Raw genomic sequence first — 17,732 nt, 5'->3', positions numbered from 1 at the left:
GACTTTAGCCTTTCCATCCATCTGTTTTAACCAGCCAGACAAGACGAGGCAGACCAGGTTCCAAGGCATCTATTGCCAAATGGATTTGCATGGCAATTTCATCGATGTACATAGGCTATGGCAAACAGCCGCCTATCTCTATCAAAGCTCATTCGACCAGAAGTGTGGCATCTTCATGGGCCCACAATAGGCAGAATGCTCAAGCACATTGCTCTACACAGGGGGCCGGTGATTCTAGTGGCTCTGGATTGGCCCAGGCAACCATGATTCATGGACATTGTTAGGCTAAAGATCGACAGCCCCATTTGGCTATATTCCGAGAAAAGTCTTTTGTATTGGGGCCGGTTCAAATGGAGGATCCCTCTCCTATGGTCTCATGGCATGACTCTTGAAAGGTTGTGATTGAGGAAGAAAGGGTATTAGGAGGATGTGATTGCTATGCTTGCAAGAGGTCAACTTCAGTGGCCTACTCAAGAGTCTGGAGAACATTTGAGGCATGATATGCATCTTTCAGGATTACGCCCTGCGCAGCCCCTTTGTCTCACATCCTGTCATTTTTGCAGGAGGGCCTACAGAAGGGCTTATTGTTAAGTGTCCTGAAGATCCAGGTGGAAACTTTGGCATGTTTTGGGGGCTAGGTGCAGAAGTTGAAGCAGTTTAGGTTTAGGGTTAAGGTTAGGGTTAGGGTACTCTAAACATTCTTAAAATGGCAGTAAGCAGAGAAGGAGAGATGGGGACTTCCTTTGCGGAGTCGCAATCCATTTCTATTGATGATATTTGCAAGATTGCAACATGGTCCTCAGTGTACACCTTTTCCAAAAAATTGCAGATTGGATGTCTTGTTACCAAGAATACTGAGAGTGAGGCTGCAAAACTGGGGGCTATATGGCAGAGCTCTAGATTTCTCTCTATCTCTACCTGCTGGTAGATGTACATAATTCACATGTCTCTGGATTGATCTGCTGGGACTAATGGAAAGAAAATTATCAGGTAAGCACTAATTTTCCCTTAGCTGTTTTCATGATCAAATGTATATTTTCAATTCTACTGAAAATATTATAGAAGCTTTGCTTAAATTAATTATGTTTTTTTATATCCTTTGTCATGATTTTAAACTTCTGTATTTTTAAATACCGGTAGATTATGAAACTGCCAATGTGGAGAAAGAAACCAAACAATTCAGTATTGCTGTGGTTCATCAGGTGAGTGCTCTGTGGTTTGTTTTGTTTATGCAATTGGTATACCTGGGAACTTCTGATCACTCTGAGGATGGCATGATTGTAGGGAGTCAGTTGGGATAGGGTGCATGAACTTTATTTTTTTCCACCATAACTGGCAAGGTACACACATATGCAAACCACATGTAATCTTCTCCCACTTGGCTCCTGGCCTGCCCCATCAGACTCTAAACTGCCTGCTTAGCTGCTGCTGCTGTCTCCTTCTGGTTCATCAAGTTTATTCAAAATTTGTTAGCCCGCTTATCAATTTTCTAAGTGGAGTACAAAAATTTTAAATCTGGGTTATACATTTTAGACAACAAAGGCAGACATATTTGACACATAAAGGAATAGGGGGAAGAACTACATCAATGGATAGGACAGAAAGATTTAAAGGGTTAGTACACTAGGGAGGCCAATGACACTTAATCCAGTTCACGTTGGCCAATGATAATTCCTCCTGCACTCCATTGTACTGACTTTTTCTTTCCTTCCTTCCAGCCGGCATAGACTGATAAAACTTTCTCCTTCCATCTGACTCACGTAGGCCAATAACACCACTTCTATCCTCTGGCCTAGGTGGTTCCAGACAACTCGTTTCTTCTGCCCACGTGGGCCAATGATACTTCCTCCCTCTTGTCAATAAACATAAACTGCCTGTTCTGTATCGCCCTCTAGACAGGTACAGTTCTTTACCGATGGGTTATATCTCACTATGACCAGCAGGTGGAGACTGAGACCAGAACCTTGGTTGTAGTATATTAGCTGAGGTTTCCCCCTCCCAACTCAGTCTATCTCAGTCTCCAAGCAGATGGTAAGGTAGAAAAAAATTAAGGCTCTCCTTGTTTAGAGCTGTTGGAATTTGTTTAGGATTCCTGGTCCCCTTTTTGGTGCCAGACGGAGCTTGGACAGGTCCTGTTTGGGGATCCGTTTGACCTCGGGGGTGTCAAACCTGGTGGGTCTCGTGCTGGGTCCCTCCCCCCTTTCCTCCACCTTCCCAAGTTTTTGTAGAGGTGCCTCAGCTGACAGCCTGGCCACCAACACTAGTCAGGACTCCAGTTTTGAGAGCCGGTGGAGTCTGTTCTGAGAAAAAAACAACAAATCCTGAGGCTGTGCCTGTCTTAAGGGCTCTTTCCCTTTAAATTGATCTATTTTACTGTATTTTTCTGCTAATCGGCACTTTTCAGCTAGGTCACGTATTGCCCAATGAGCACTTTACAGGGGAAAAAGTGCTCATTGTACTCCAGACACGAGGCACTCACGGCCGGCTTGTGCAAGCGCTATGCAGGCCGGAGCGGTGGGAGATCCTCATCGGCATCGGTTGTGGGCGGCCAGGGGACCCCACCGCAAGTGCCTTGAGAGTCAGCAGCTGATTTTGGGGAAGCACGGGCTTCTTTCGATGCCCAGTGGGAGGTTTCCCAGCCACCGACGGTCAGGGTAAAAAGGATTCCCTTATCGCCGAAGCGGCTGTGGACTTCCTTACCGCTGCTGCTGGCTTGCCTGCTTTAACAGCTGGGACAGTTCAAGCTTCCCAGAGCTACAGGCCTCTGGAACTCTGATTTTGGTGGTTTCAGCTCCATTTTTGGCGGGAAGCACCTCCATCTTTTCAGTAGCCTCAGGTGACCTTCCCCCTGCATTGGAGAGACAGGGGCAGATTTCAGCTGGGTCCCCTGCTGTGGCAGGGAGTCCCTAGGAGCCGCCAAGGTTTTTTTCCCCTTATTTTGTTTTAGCCCTATGTAAGGCTTATGTGCATGTGGCCAGAGGTCCTGCTACCGCTCCTGGGGGGGGGGGGGTTTGCCCTCGACGTCCTCCACGTTTCGGCCCCACACAGCACCCGTTTTGTCCCCCTCTACTCCTCTCTTGTCCAAGCAGCTGCGTGTCTCTTGGGATGAGGACTTTTATCAGGAGGGGCAAGAGTTGGTTGATGAGGACCTGGACCTTTGGGTGACCACCAGGATCCTCTTGGGGGAACGGATTTCATCAGCAGCAGGTTTCCTTTTCTGTCTGCTGGCGAGGTCTGGTGGCCATGTTACGCATTTTTCAGTAGGCTGAGCTTCATGAGCTTATTCTTCAGGTCTCCTCTGTGTTACGGTTCGAGGACACCGTGTCGGAGCCCCTGCATGCAGTAGACCCCGTGCTTCGAGGTATCTTCTCTGTTTTCCACTCTTTCCCTATGCATCAGGATATTCGGGATATTGTGCTCGCTCAGTGGCAGGTGCCGGAGGCCCCCTTTCGCTTTATGCGTTCTATGGCCCGCCTATATCCATCCCGGAGGAGGATCAGGACTCCTTGAAGTCACCTGTGGTGGACGTTGTGGTCTCAGCTATCGCGAAGCGGCATACTGTGACTGTGGAGGGCGGCTCTGCTTTGAGGGACCCTGAGGAGCGTAAGTTGGAGTCCCTCCTTTAGCAGAGTTTTTTATGTTACTGCCCTGGCAGTCCAGGCAGCAATGTGTAGTGGGCTGGTTGCTCGGGCTTGTTTTCAGGTGGCCGAGCTTATCCTTGACGAGGAGTCTGATAACTGGGACTTAGTAGAGCAGGAACTAGCCAAAATGGAGATGGGTGGTTCTTATCTCTCGGATGCCATGTATGACCTGTTGTGGGCTTTGGGCCAAGTCTATGGCTGCAGGGTGGCTTCGGGCATGGTCGTCGGATGCTGCATCTAAGGCTAAGTTGGTGAAATTCCCCTTTAAGGGGTCTTTCTTGTTTGGAGAGGATTTGTACAAGTTGGTTCAGACCCTAACTGATTCTAAGGTGCCTTGCTTGCCTGAAGACAGAGCTAGACCACTGGCGCGGGGTGGCACTGCTCGAGAGCATGTGTGTGATTTCCACCCTGGTCAAGGGGCCACATCCTTTCTGGCCTCTGGGTCCTCCCGGGGGCCATTTCTTTCAGCACATGCAGTCCTTTTGGGAGGCCTGCCAGGGAGCTGGGAGTTTCTCCGCCGGTTCCCCCGCTGCTCGTCCTGCCCAATGACTCCTTGCCAGTACCCCCTCTGGTTCCGGTTGGCACCCATCTGCCCAAGTTCTATTCAAAGTGGGCAGAGATCATGTCCGATCAGTGGGTCCTGGACGATTATGCTCTGGAGTTTGCCCACTCCTTGCCAGATCATTTTCTAGCTTCTCCTTCTCAGGTGGCGTGGAAGAAGCAGACTTTTTGCCAGACCCTTCAAAGATTGCTAGATCTCAGAACAGTGGTTCCAGTGCCCCCTCAGGAGTATTGCACCGGCAGGTACTCGATTTACTTTGTGGTGCCCAAGAAAGGGGACCTTTTGGCCCATCTTAGACTTGAAAGGGGTTAACAGGGCTCTCAGGGTTCCATCATTTTGCATGGAGACGCTGTGGTCTGTTATTCTGGCAGTTCAGCCAGGGGAGGATTTGACTTCTGACGGAAGTCTACTTGCATGTCTAATCCAGGCCTTCCATCAGCGCTTCCTTTGCTTTGTGATCTTGGATCGGCACTATCAGTTTTGTGGGTTTCCATTTGGTCTGGCCACGGCCCCGAGGACATTCACCAAGGTTATGGTGGTTGTGGCTTTGCGCAAGGAAGGCATTCTAGTTCATCCCTACCTAGACGACTGGTTGATTCGAGCAAAGTCATTCCAGGAGAGCACCAGGGTCATGGCTCGGGTGGTGGAGTTCCTGCAGTTGCTGGGCTGAGTTGTCAACCATTCCAAGAGTTGGTTGGCCCCCTCCCAGCACCTGGAGTACCTTGGGGTTCTGTTCGACACCTCCTTGGGGAAAGTCTTTCAGAGGCCCGGGTAAGCAAATTGCCATCACAGATTTGCCTCCTTATGGCGTCCAGGTGTCCTCGGGCGCAGGATTTCCTCCAAGTCTTGGGGTAGATGGCGGCTTCCCTAGATGTGGTGAGGTGGGCTTGGGCCCATATGCATCTGCTTCAGTATGCTTTTCTTCTGAGGTGGTCACCCCAGATGCACAGTATGGACTTCCCTGTTCCTCTTCAGGGTTTGGCTCGCTGCAGTCTTTGTTGGTGGCTTCAGACCTCCCATCTAGTACAAGGGACGTCTTGCTTCTTGCGGACACCAGTCTCCTTGGCTGGGGAGCTCAGTGTCTGGGTCGCTCTGTGCAGGGCAGTTGGTTCCCGTAGGAGAAGGCTTGGTCGATAAATGTTCTGGAGACCAGAGCCATCCGTCTTGCCTTGTTAGTATTCCAGTCCTTATTGACGGGCAAGTTGGTCAAGGTTCTCTCGGACAATTCCACAGCAGTGGCCTATGTCAATCGTCAGGGGACACCAAGAGTTCCCTGGTGGTGCAGGAGGCGGCTTAGCTCATGGTCTGGGCAGAGGCTCATCTTCGGGACATCTCGGCTTCCCACATAGCAGGAGTGGAGAATGTTCAGGTGGACTTTCTCAGTCATCATATGCTAGATCCCGGAGAGTGGTGTCTCGGTCCCACAGCCTTCCAGTTCATAGTGAAGACTTGGGGCCAGCCCCTCATGGACCTGATGGCTGTCAGTTTTGTTCGTGCCCCCCCCCCCCCAATGTATGGTGGTAGGGGTTAAGTGAAAGGCATACTGACAAACGCTGGTCCCAGGTTCAGTTCCCTCACAGATGACTCACCAGGAAGTAGAATAAAGAAGGCATAGCCAGAGGTGATTGCATAAAGAATATATTATAGAAATAGTCTTACAGAAAAGCAATATTTATAAGCATTACAATGAAGCTAGTTGGCATTACTTATGTCAGCGAGGCCTATGGGAAATTATATCAATCTGACTCTGGCATGGGAATGCAGATAGACCCTGAGGGCAGGAAGACGGTTTCAAGTAGCCCTGACTGATATGTTTTAAGTAGCCCTGATTGAATCATGACTAGCTAAAAGGTGTTAATGTCTGATTAAGAGGGTGCTTAGGACAATGGGTCCAGGTGCATGGAACGGTCTTCCTGCCCTCAGGGTCTATCTGCATTCCCATGCCAGAGTCAGATTGATATAATTTCCCATAGGCCTCGCTGACATAAGTAATGCCAACTAAAAATGCTGAATGGTAGCGACAGCTAGGCTGACAATGGCCTCGAGTATCAACGTCAAAACACCCCGCTTCTTCAGTCATCGCAGAGACGGTCAGGCTGAGAGGCTGGATGCTCTGGTTCAGCCATGGCCAACAGAGGGGCTTCTGTACATGTTTCCTGCATGGCTGTTAGTGGGCAGAGTTCTTCATCGCATTGTTCGGCATCCCGGCCTCGTGATCCTGGTGGCCCCGGACTGGCCAAGGCGTCTGTGGTATGTGGACCTGGTTCAGCATCTTGTGGCGGATCCTCTTACCACTGTCTCTCGACCAACCTTCTGACTTAGGGTCCCATTCCAATATTCGATTCGGGTCCCTTTTGTCTTACGGCTTGGCTCTTGAAAGGGAACACCTAGGTAAGAAAGGTTATTCAGATAAAGTGATCTCTACCCACTTCCCGGGCTTATGTACGGGTTTGGCGTATATTTGTGGAGTGGTCTCTTTTCACGCTTCCTTGCCTAACATCTTAAAGTTCTTGCAGGATGGCTTGGACAGGGGCCTGGCTTGGTCTTCTCTCAGAGTTCAGCTTGAAGCCTTGTCTGCCTTTTGTGGATTGTTACAAGGTCAGCAGTTGACTGCTATTCCTAATGTCATTCGCTTTTTGTGGGCAGCCAAATTGCTAAATCCTCCCGTTCCATCTTGGAATTTTAATCTGCTCTTCTCCGTGCTGGTGCACCCATCTTTTGAACTTATGGGTGCCTGCTTGTTGAAGGATCTTACTCTTAAGACGGTCTTTTTGGTAGCCATAACTTCTGTGAGACGTGTTTCTGAGTTGCAGGCTTTCTCTTATAGGTCTCCCTTCCTGGAGTTCTCTAGGGAGCGGGTTGTTTTGCGGCCTGTTCCTTCTTTTCTGCCAAAAGTGGTCTCCCCTTTTCATGTCAATCAGTCAGTGGCCTTCCTGGTGTTGGGTAGTCGAGAGGGATCTTCAGAGTAGAAACAGTTGCGTAAAATAGATGTCTGTTGGGTCCTTTGCTCTTATGTGCAGCGGACTCCGGAGCTCTAGAAATCAGATCATCTCTTTGTCCTCTTATTGGGCCCTTGTAAGGGGGATGGTGTTTCCAATGCTACCATTGCTCAGTGGATTAAGGAAACTATTGCTTCCGCATATATTCTTCAGAAAAAGCCTGTTCTTGAATTTCTCAAAGCTCATTCCACTCGGGATCAGGCAGCTTCTTTGGCTGAGTCTTCTCTAGTGCATCCAGTGGATATTTGTAAGGCTGCAGTTTGGTCTTCCTTGCATTCCTTTGTCAGACACTACTATGTGGATGTTCAGGCGTGTCAGGATGCGGTGTTCGGTGAGCGTGTTCTGGTGTCAGCCCTTCAGGGGTCACACCCATGATGGGTACTGCTTTGGCACGTCCTATCGGTAAAGAGGACAATACAGAAGGAGAAATTAGGTTCTTACCTGCTAATTTGCTTTCTGTTAGCCTCTCTAGACTGGTACAGTTCCCCACCCTATCTGTCTTTCTGCGGTGATTGTGGTTTTTGTACACGTGAAGATTTTGCTTTTTCTGTGGGTTATAGTATTTTTCTAGGGCCAGGGAGATACAAGAACAGTGGCTATGGTTCAGCTGGTGAGCTGTGGGGACATTTTCACTGCAGGGTTTAGTTCTATGCATTTTCCAACAGCGTTACTCTCTGTTTGTTGCTTTATACTCCTGTTCGGAGTGTTGTTACTGTTATATGTTAGTTTTTACTTGGTTCTGTTTGGCTATTCGGCAGACTGAGTTGGGAGGGGGAGCCTTAGCTAATATAGTACAACCAAGGTTTTGGTCTCAGTCTCCACCTGCTGGTCATAGTGAGATATAACCCATCAGTAAAGAATTGTACCGGTCTAGAGAGGCTAACCGAAAGAAAATTAGCAGGTAAGAACCTAAGTTCTCCATATTCAGCGCTATTTAACTGTCCAGTTAAGGCTCCTTGCCAGTTAAATAGCATTTGGCTGGCTACTACTAATATAAAGCAGATGATAGTTGAATACTAGCAGTTAGCAGCTTAAACTTGGCTGGCTATACTGTATTATTGCTGCCAATTATAAGCGCTGATCAGTCAAATTTAGTAGCCAAATTGGGCCGTACAAAATGCAGGTCTGTCTTTGGCTACTATAACTTAGCCAGCCAGTACTTAAAATGTACTTATCTGGCTAAGTTTGAGCCAGCCAAAGATAGATTGGATATTCAATGTCGGTCACCAGAAACAGCCCAGCATTGAATATTGGCAGTTTATGCCAACTGAAAGAATTAGCTGGCTTCCCTCCCATGGTGTCAATATCAGCTTCAAGAGTTTGGAGAACATAGTAACATAGTAGATGACGGCAGATAAAGACTCGAATGGTCCATCCAGTCTGCCCAACCCAATTCAATTTAAATTTTTAAAATTTTTTCTTTTTAGCTATTTCTGGGCAAGAATCCAAAGCTCTACCCGGCACTGTGCTTTGGTTCCAACTGCCGAAATCTCTGTCAAAACCTACTCCAGCCCATCTACACCCTCCCAGCCATTGAAGCCCTTTCCAGCCCATCCTCCCCCAAACGGCCATATACAGATCGTGCATGTCTGCCCAGTACTGGCCTTAGTTCAATATTTAAAATTATTTTCTGATTCTAGATCTTCTGTGGTCATCCCACGCTTCTTTGAACTCAGTCACCGTTTTCCTCTCCACCATCTCTCTTGGGAGCGCATTCCAAGCATCCACCACCCTCTGTTTAAAGTGGTTTTAATGTTAACTAATCTGATTATCCTTTGCAAGCCAAACATTTTATTGGAAGATCACAATGAACTGCCCTAGTGAACATTTTCAAATCTGAGAAGTGCATTAGTTCTAAATTAGCGGTGGGAAGAATTCTAGCTGAAAAAAATGTTTGGGAGCAGGAAATTCATTCTCTTCCACCCCCATCCCTGAACTGTCATTAATCTCTATTTATAGTACTTAAATAATACTGAAACAATGTGAATGAAAGTGAAAAATTTATGGCAGGCATTGCTAAATATGTAGGTGGTTGTCTGGAGACTCAAAATGATACTTTGTTAATCATCAAGCTCCAAAAAAGTGTCAAGTGATTTATTCCATTGTATATTCTCCAGAGACAAGCAGGGGATATGCAGGCATACTTGTTTGTGAAGTCCTCCGACAGCCTGTGTGTGCTGTCCCTTAGCTATAGTAAGATTTTAGCTTACTGAACATGTACAGGATGCCCTACACCTGGAGCCTCTCCCCTCATCCTGTCAGTTTTTTCTTCAACCGCTTCTGTACAGTCGCAGCTCTCCCCTCTATCTTCAGGGTTCTGAGTCTCTTCAGTCACTTTCTAACATTTTCAATCTTTTACAAAGGTTACTGCCTTCCTCTCTTGCTCTTGCTATTCCTCTCCTCAAAGCAGAGTAGTGCCATGCTTGTGTGGAACAACTTTCATCATAGAATCCTGTTTTATCAAACTCTGTTGTTATTCCTCAGAGCATGGATTGGGGTCCCTGCACTCCCATCTTTTCATCCCCAGCGCAGTCAGATTCTCCTAAAGATTGGTCAGATCATGATGATGTCCTTGTATCAAACCTTGACCAGCTTTCTTTACCTCTTTTGCAGCCAGTTCCAACAGAGAAGTTTTCTTATCCTAAGTTCTTACAAAAGGTTTCTACTCTTCTGAAACTTCATCAGACCGCTGTGCCCACAGACAGTAAGGATTTTCGAGCTAGCCTTCAGTCCTGTAACACTCCATCAGATATTACAAGACCTACAACTGGCTTACTGACAAAACCCCAATCATTCTCCACAGCTTCTAAGAGATTTGAATTAAAATACAAGGTGAAAGAGGCACCTGGTCATAACCTGCCTTAACTCCCTCACCATTCCATAGTCTCGGAGTCAGCTATTAAGAAATCAAAAGCATCAAAATTTCCTGCTAATGCTCCCCCAGGAAAAGATTGTCGTCTCCTGGATTCCACTGGCCGCAAGGTATATCAGGGCTCTATGCTTTTATCTAGGATTATGGCTCATCAGCTTCAAATCCTACATTTTCAACCTTCAATCCTTCAACAACTTGACACTGCTTCTCTTGAGGCCATTCCAAATCTTCATGTAGCACTTCAGGAGTTTACTTACCACTTAATTAAAACCAATTATGATGCCTATGATATGATGACTAGAACTGCGGCAGTGGTTATAGCTGCCTGACAGCATGGGGAAGAGCTGACCTCCATGACAGGTTGGCAGATGCTCCCTGCATGGGAGACAGCTTGTTTGGAGAAAAAGTGCAAGGCACACACTGTGAAGAAGGCATCAAGGCAGCAAACTTCACCTCTTGCTCCCTCCTCCCAGGGTCCTGTCTTGGTACCGCCGGGGGAGGGAAGTTCAGCACCGCCAACAGCGGCAGAAAAGAAAAATCCAGCAGTTGCAGCAGGACACAGAAAGAAGCCTATTCAGAGAGGTGATACTCCCTCTCCACCGGCAGCAAGTTTAGCGGCACATCCCACACAGAGAGGCACTGGGACGCTGCTGATAACAGTAGATACTTCTGGAAAGGCTCCCAGAGGCCCAGTTTCATCCTTGCGGTCCTCTTCCAGCTCCATGCTGAAAGATTTGGCTGCAACTTTGGAATTCCTCAACTTGCAGAAGAGTTATTTCTTCTTCTCCAGAACAATGCTATAGAAAAGGTACCACTCCTTCAAATAAATCAGAGGTTTTATTCAAAACTTTTCCTAATTCCCAAGAAGATGCAAGGTCTCCGCCTGATCCTCGATCTCAGACCTCTAAATGCCTGCCTCAAGAGGAAAAAGTTCAGAATGATCTTCCTTCCAGCAATTCTTCCAGCGATTGGTTAGCCGCCCTAGACCTCAAGGATGCATACACTCATATTCCCATTCATCCGTCCCACTGGCACTTTCTAAGCTTCAAGTTTCTCAACATGCATTTCCAGTACAAAATCCTGCCCTTTGGCCTATCATTAGCACCATGAGTGCTAACAAAGTGCCTAGCTGTGTAGCAGCACAAACAGCACCTTATAGTGTTCCCTTACCTAGACGATTGGCACCTGTCCTTTTCTCCGTTCCCCCACTCCTTCCCCGCCCCCCCCCACTACCGCATGCAAGCGCCCCTTCCCTTCCCCCATACCTCTTTAACGTTCCCAGTGCGAGCAGCAACCCCAACCTGCTGCTTGCGCCAGTGTCAGCTCTTCCTCTGATGTCACTTCCTGGGCCCGCACCTAGGAAGTGACATCAGAGAAAGAGCCAATGCTGACGCAAGCAGCAGGTTGGGGTTGCTGTTTGCACTGGGAACGTTAAAGAGGTACGGGGGAAAGGAAGGGGTACGCGGCAGGAGGGGGCAGAAAAGAGAGCGGGGAGGGCGCTACTACCGGTGCCTTTCTCCCTTGCTACACCACTGACTGTCTATTAAAATGTTTTACCATACTGTGCCATACTTTGATTGTAATTTGAATATTTTTACTGCTGTAATTGTCTATTGCTTACATTTGACTTATTCTTGCTGTACACCGCCTTGATTGAATTCCTTCAAAAAGGTGGTAAATAAATCCTAATAAATAAAGGCCCCCTTTTATCAAGCTGCGTAAGGTTTAGCCAAAAATGTCCTTATATTTGACCCTGGTTGTTTTACAGTGTTCCACTATCACAGATAAATGTCCAAATCATAAGCCTGCCCTAGTCCCAGCCCAAAAATGCCTTCAACCTGCCCCCTTGAGATTTAGATGTTCTACATAGAAAGACGTCTTAAAAATGTTTCAAAAATAGCGATATGGACTGTTTTCTGTTTCAAAAATGAGTTCCTTAGTATATTATTCTCTAAATGAATTCTGTTAGAATTGCCATATAGAGGGGAAGAACCCATTAGTTTACATGTCTGGCACTTCACAACTTGGAATACCTGTTTTTGTTAAACTTGTCATGTATTTTAAAAGTGTGGAGGTGTGTTTCATTTTCAAGTTCAGCTTCTGGATATCTAACAACTAGGGTGGAAAATCATCATCTAGAATCATTTAACATAGAAACTGATTCATTTCTTTTAAGTGAAAGTAAGACAACAGGGGAAATTGGGTTTCAGTTGCTTAAAAGGTAAACCATAAACCTCAGAGTATTTATATGGTTTCTTCTCTTATTAGCTTCCCAGCATATGGGAAAAGAATTGATGTTTCATGCTGTTCTTTTAACCACAATGAAACAATGGAGAAAAGGAAAAAAACAAACAATTGAAAGTGATATTTAGATATAAGTGCTTTGCCTACAACGATACTGAATTTTTCACGTTTCTGTGCAGCTATTATTGCTTTTATTTTTCATATTTTATCTTGTCCTGGAAGCCCTTCTGTTTTGCATAGTTTGATGAAAACTGATTAGCATGACAACAATTGGCAAATCTTTCAAATGCTAATGAGATCATCAGAATATACTGGCTCTTATCCAGGTACTAGTGATTTATCCAGTAGTTATCCAGTACATGGATAACTACCAGATAAAGATAGACAGCAGAAAGACTTTCTTAACATTAAATTGCTTTTACCCAGATAAATGCTGGTACCTGATTTATACCAATACAATACTCCCCCGATATTCGTGGGGGTTCCGTTCCAGGAACCCCCGCGAATGCTGATAAACCGCGAATACGTTTTTTAGCGGGGGAGATAGGAGAGAGCATCCGGGAAAGGCAGGAAAGAGCAGCCGGAGTGCCGGCGAGTGAAGGAAATCACTCGCGGTATGCTCCACCTGCCTCTTCCTGCACTAAAGTCGGGCCTCACCAATCAGAAGCTGCTTTAACACGCAGCTCCTGACTGGTGAGGCCCGACTTTAGTGCAGGAAGAGGCGGGCGGAGCATACCGCAAGTGATTTCCTTCACTCGCTGGCGCTCCAGCTGCTTTCTCCTGCCGCTGCGGCTATCCTCTCCTGCCCGGTCATTTGCGGTCGGAAAATCCGCAAATGACCGGAACTGCAAACATCGAATCGCGAATGACTGGGGGAACACTATATTCAACATTTGGAAACAGATATGGGGTGACACTTAATATCTAGTCTGAATTTTAGGTTGGAAATTAATTGGGCAAAATGAAGAATATCTCAAAACTGGGAAGGAAGTGACATCAAGGCCTGAAGTGGCATCTTGAAGCTCAATCTTCATCAGGGCCAAGTTTTAAGCACGCAGTTTCAGTAATGCTAAGCGATAGTGACAGTTGAAATTGCCGCAATGTCTACACAAAAGAAATTGGAGAAATACTGTACATGTATTCTTTGGAGCCTGGGGACTATGCGAAAGTAGATCAGTCATCAACCGATGCTTACACCGGGGAAAAAATAGAGCTAGAGAAGGTCAGTTCGGATGCGGAGAATGGGCACCCCATGATATGGCATCTCAGGAGGTCTCCAAAAAGGATATTATGTCACTGTTTCAAGAACTTAAGCAAGATATCCTAGGAGTCCGATAGGATATGCAAGTGGCATCTGTCAATATGAAATCAGAGTTAGGAGGCCTGAGCACCCAAGTAGACCACATGGTCTTACCGAGGAAGTGCATGTACTCCTTGGTAACATGCAGAAAGATTGCAGAATTAGAGATCATACGAGACCAAATCAAAGACCTAGAGAACAAGTTTCACAGGAATAATCTGCGATTTAAAGGAATCCCGGAGCTTGCAGTGTACAATGATTGCAAGGCGTTGGCACAAGAAAGCTGCATGAAGATAATGAAAGGAAAGCAGGATTCAGAAGTTTGTGGTAGAGAGTGGTAGAAAGTGGTAGAAAACTAGAATACTCTTCCGGAGTCTGTCATAGGGGAAAACACCCTCCAGGGATTTAAGACAAAGTTAGACAAGTTATTGCTGAACCAGAACATACGCAGGTAGGGCTAGTCTCAGTTAGGGCACCTGTCTTTGACCTAGGGGTCACCGCATGAGCGGACTGCTGGGCACGATGGACCACTGGTCTGACCCAACAGCGGCAATTTTTATTGTTCTTATGTGATTTCACCATTCTCCAGGCCCATCGGAGCTTGGGCAACCAAGAGAAGGCTTTCCCTGAGACATCATTGTTTGCTTTGCAGACCACATTACCAAGGAGCACATTCTACAGAGAGCACGGCAGTTAAAGGAGATCCCATGAAAGGATATGAAAATTACTGTGTTTCAGGACTTGGCATAGACAATGTTGCTGAAGAGACACTGTCTAAGAGATGTGACTCAATATCTACGAGCAGATGGATATAAATACCGGTGTTTGTTCCTGTTTGCCCTTTGCATTACAGTTAATGGAAAATCTTGCAAAGTTAAGACAGCTGAGAAAGCCTGGGATGTAATAATCTGCCTTCATCGTCCCTGACGCCCCAGGAGATTTTGGAACCTGCTAGAGATATGTTTTGGCAAACTGTAGTCTGAGGCCGCAAGAAATCAACTAAATCTGTGACTTAAAGGAACCAATGTTTTATTATTGGCTATTATGTGCATGGAGAGGTTAATACTTAAGAACATAAGAATAGCCTTATTGAGTCAGACCAACAGTCCATCAAACCCACTAACCCAATCCAGGTCACTAGTACCTGGCGAAAACCCAAAGAGTTATTATCAACAAAAAGAAGGGGGTATAATGGATAATTTATACAATGTTAGCTTTGAGAACTTTTTTTACACCTTAGTATGTTACTTTTATTTATAATTAATATATCACTTTTATTAACCCACTATTTTCATCATTCAAATGATACCCTATTTAACAAAGAAACTCACCCCCAGTAGATCAATTGAGAGGTTGAAGTATCATTAAAAAAATGCATTGTTCTCAGTAAAGAGGCCTCTTATAACTTGGATGTTATTTCAAGTCATCCTGAATGCATGTGATATATTTATTTCAGAACCTCCTTCCTAACCTTAATTTTAATCATTAGTCTAATGTAAAAACTAACTGAGGGTTCAACTTTATCATTAATTTTTAATTTTTTTTTAAAATTTCTTTAATTTAATTGTAATATCAAAACCTAAAATCAATTTATCAAATGTATACTTCAAATATATTCTTTAAAGAAAAACAGCAACACTTATTTTAATGGCTTTTCAGCCAAAACCAATGTTGGAGGGCCATGAACTACTGGGTAGATGATGAGAATAGTGGGTTAATAAAAGTGATATATTAATTATAAATAAAAGTAACACATTAAGGTGTAAAAAAAGTTCTCAAAGCTAGCACTGTATAAATTATCCATTATACCCCCTTCTTTTTGATCATAATAATTGATTTGTGGGTTAGATAACTTACAAGTTGATCCGTTTGTGTTGTTTGAAAACCCAAAGAGTAGCAACATTCCATGCTACTGATCCAGGGCAAGCAGTGGCTTCCCCCATGTCTTTCTCAATAACAAACTATGGACTTTTCCTCCAGGAAATTATCCAAACCCTTCTTAAAACCAGCTACGCTATCTGCTCTTACCAAAACCTCTGGCAATGTGTTCCAGAGCTTAACTGTTCTCTGAGTGAAAAAATATTTCCTCCTCTTGGTTTTAAAAGTATGTCCCTGTAATATCATCGAGTGTCCCCTAGTCTTTGAAAAATCGATCCACTTGTACCCATTCTACTCCACTCATGATTGAAGGAGAGTGAATTACTAGTTGTAAATGATGGGGAAGGTAGGTGGCAGTGGGTGTGCATTGGATGTGGGGATTGTATGATTAGAATTGGTGGTTTAGGTGTGAGTTGTCTTCCCCTCTCCCTTCTTCATGGTTTCAGAGAAGGGTGTGGTCCTCAGAGGCATTAGAGGATCGGGGAGGAGGAAGTTGCAAAAGCGGAAGAAAAACAAGAATTTCTTTGTAAGTACATCTGTACATCAGTTATGGACATCCGTTTCTCATATATTTTAGAACAGAATCTGTTGACTTATAGCCTGCTCTAAATACATGAGAAATGGACAGCCAAGTGCTGGCTCCATCCAGCATGAACATCCATTTTACAAACTGAAATGCCCAAACTGTGAACAGGGTAAAACAAGAGACATGGACGGCTTTGTGGCAGCTTAGGAGCATCCATATTATAAAATAGCCACAAAGATATCCACATGGAGGAATAGCCTAATTTTTAGAGCAGCCAGCTGAGAATCAGAGGTTGCAAGTTTAGATCCACTGTAGCTGTTCCTGATTTCTTATTTTTTTAAAATTATGAGCCTTCCAAGGACAGAAAAATGCCTATTGTGACTTCCCTTACTTCCTCTGCTCAGTCAGAACACCTTTCTATAGCCTGGCTATGCCAAGTACCAGGTCTAAATACAGATGTCCATCTTTTTGGACATGGATGCCCCTTCCTCTTCTGCAGAGTTGGATGTCCATCTTTTGGCTCCTTCCTAGTCCTGCCCAAAACACCCCCCCTCTTGCCATATGGATGTACTGCAGTTGAGGAACAAGTGCAATTGAGATATACAGAGAAGGACAAGATGGGTAGTATAAAGTCAACTGAGATAAATAGATGAGTGACTAAACTGAAGGTAAATTATGTACTGTATATAGTTGAATAAGATATGAAGAACTAATCCAGGTGCAGAGTGAGTGGATGGTCAGTCACCACATGTATTAAAGACATGAGAACCAAGATTGTGCATGTGTTAAGAGCTGCAAAGGAGTATGAAGGCTAATACATTAGGTCAAGATCTTATACTCAAATTTAATTCTGGAGATCTATGATTTTATCATTTACTCTTGACAATATTTTGCAGACTCTAGACTTTACGTGCAGCCAAGATAAACCTATGGGCTCATGGAAAAGGAGGAAGGTCAGTGAACCAGTAAACCCATTGACAGCTAGTGGAAAGTAAACACTGTCCTTATTGCTCTTTTATTACACATAAGAGTATATATATTTTATATTTCTATAAATTCAGTTAAATATATGTTATACCTATCCAGGACTGAATATACATAAAATTTTATTGTACTAAATATTTAGACTTTATGTTAAATAGACATTAACAGATTATGCCAGGTATATAATTTGTCTCTGATCATTTGTTTGAATTTCATATCTCCTTGTTTGTGTATTTGGAGAAGATGATATTTTTAATGTACTGTTGGAAAAATTGATTAGTGTGTATGTTATCACATATTATATACAATAATACATTCACAGATTCTACTTGAAGTCAAGTCAATTAACACCAACAGCAGAAATAAATCTTGAATAAAACTCATCCTAAGAGTACTGATCATTTCTTTTATTGCTTCTTCATTTCATCACTGTATTAATTTGTATTATGCTTTTCCTATTTCCTGTAATATACAGTGAGTACTGGGTCACCAACAGAATGGTGTGACCCCACTTTCCTATCAATTTATTTCTTTTCTTGTATTTCCCTACTTAGTGGTTTGTAAACCACTTTGCTTATCCTGACATAAAGGGGGTAATCCAGTAGCTAATAAACATAAACATAGATGCTTTGTTAAGAGTAAAAAGTAAGCTTCTAACCATTATTGATACTGAAATGTTTTATTACAATGTAATTCTTTTCAGCTGAGGATCCAATGGTTTAACAC

General features: G+C 44.6%; 1 protein-coding gene across 1 annotated transcript in view; it reads left to right on the top strand.

The window, feature by feature from the left end:
• Positions 1-17,175, top strand: part of HORMAD2 (HORMA domain containing 2) — a 130,473-nt gene extending 113,298 nt beyond the window's left edge. Inside the window, exons 12-13 of the mRNA XM_033956131.1 lie at positions 1,141-1,202; positions 16,919-17,175. Of these exons, the coding sequence (XP_033812022.1) occupies positions 1,141-1,202; positions 16,919-17,017 (161 nt within the window). The 3' untranslated portion in view covers positions 17,018-17,175. The remainder of the gene's footprint in view (positions 1-1,140; positions 1,203-16,918) is intronic.
• Positions 17,176-17,732: the final 557 nt, after the last annotated feature.

Source organism: Geotrypetes seraphini, chromosome 8, assembly GCF_902459505.1.
Source record: "Geotrypetes seraphini chromosome 8, aGeoSer1.1, whole genome shotgun sequence".
NCBI lineage: Eukaryota > Metazoa > Chordata > Amphibia > Gymnophiona > Dermophiidae > Geotrypetes > Geotrypetes seraphini.
Note: the sequence above shows the minus strand (reverse complement) of the source record. Positions and strands in the feature narration are given on the sequence as shown.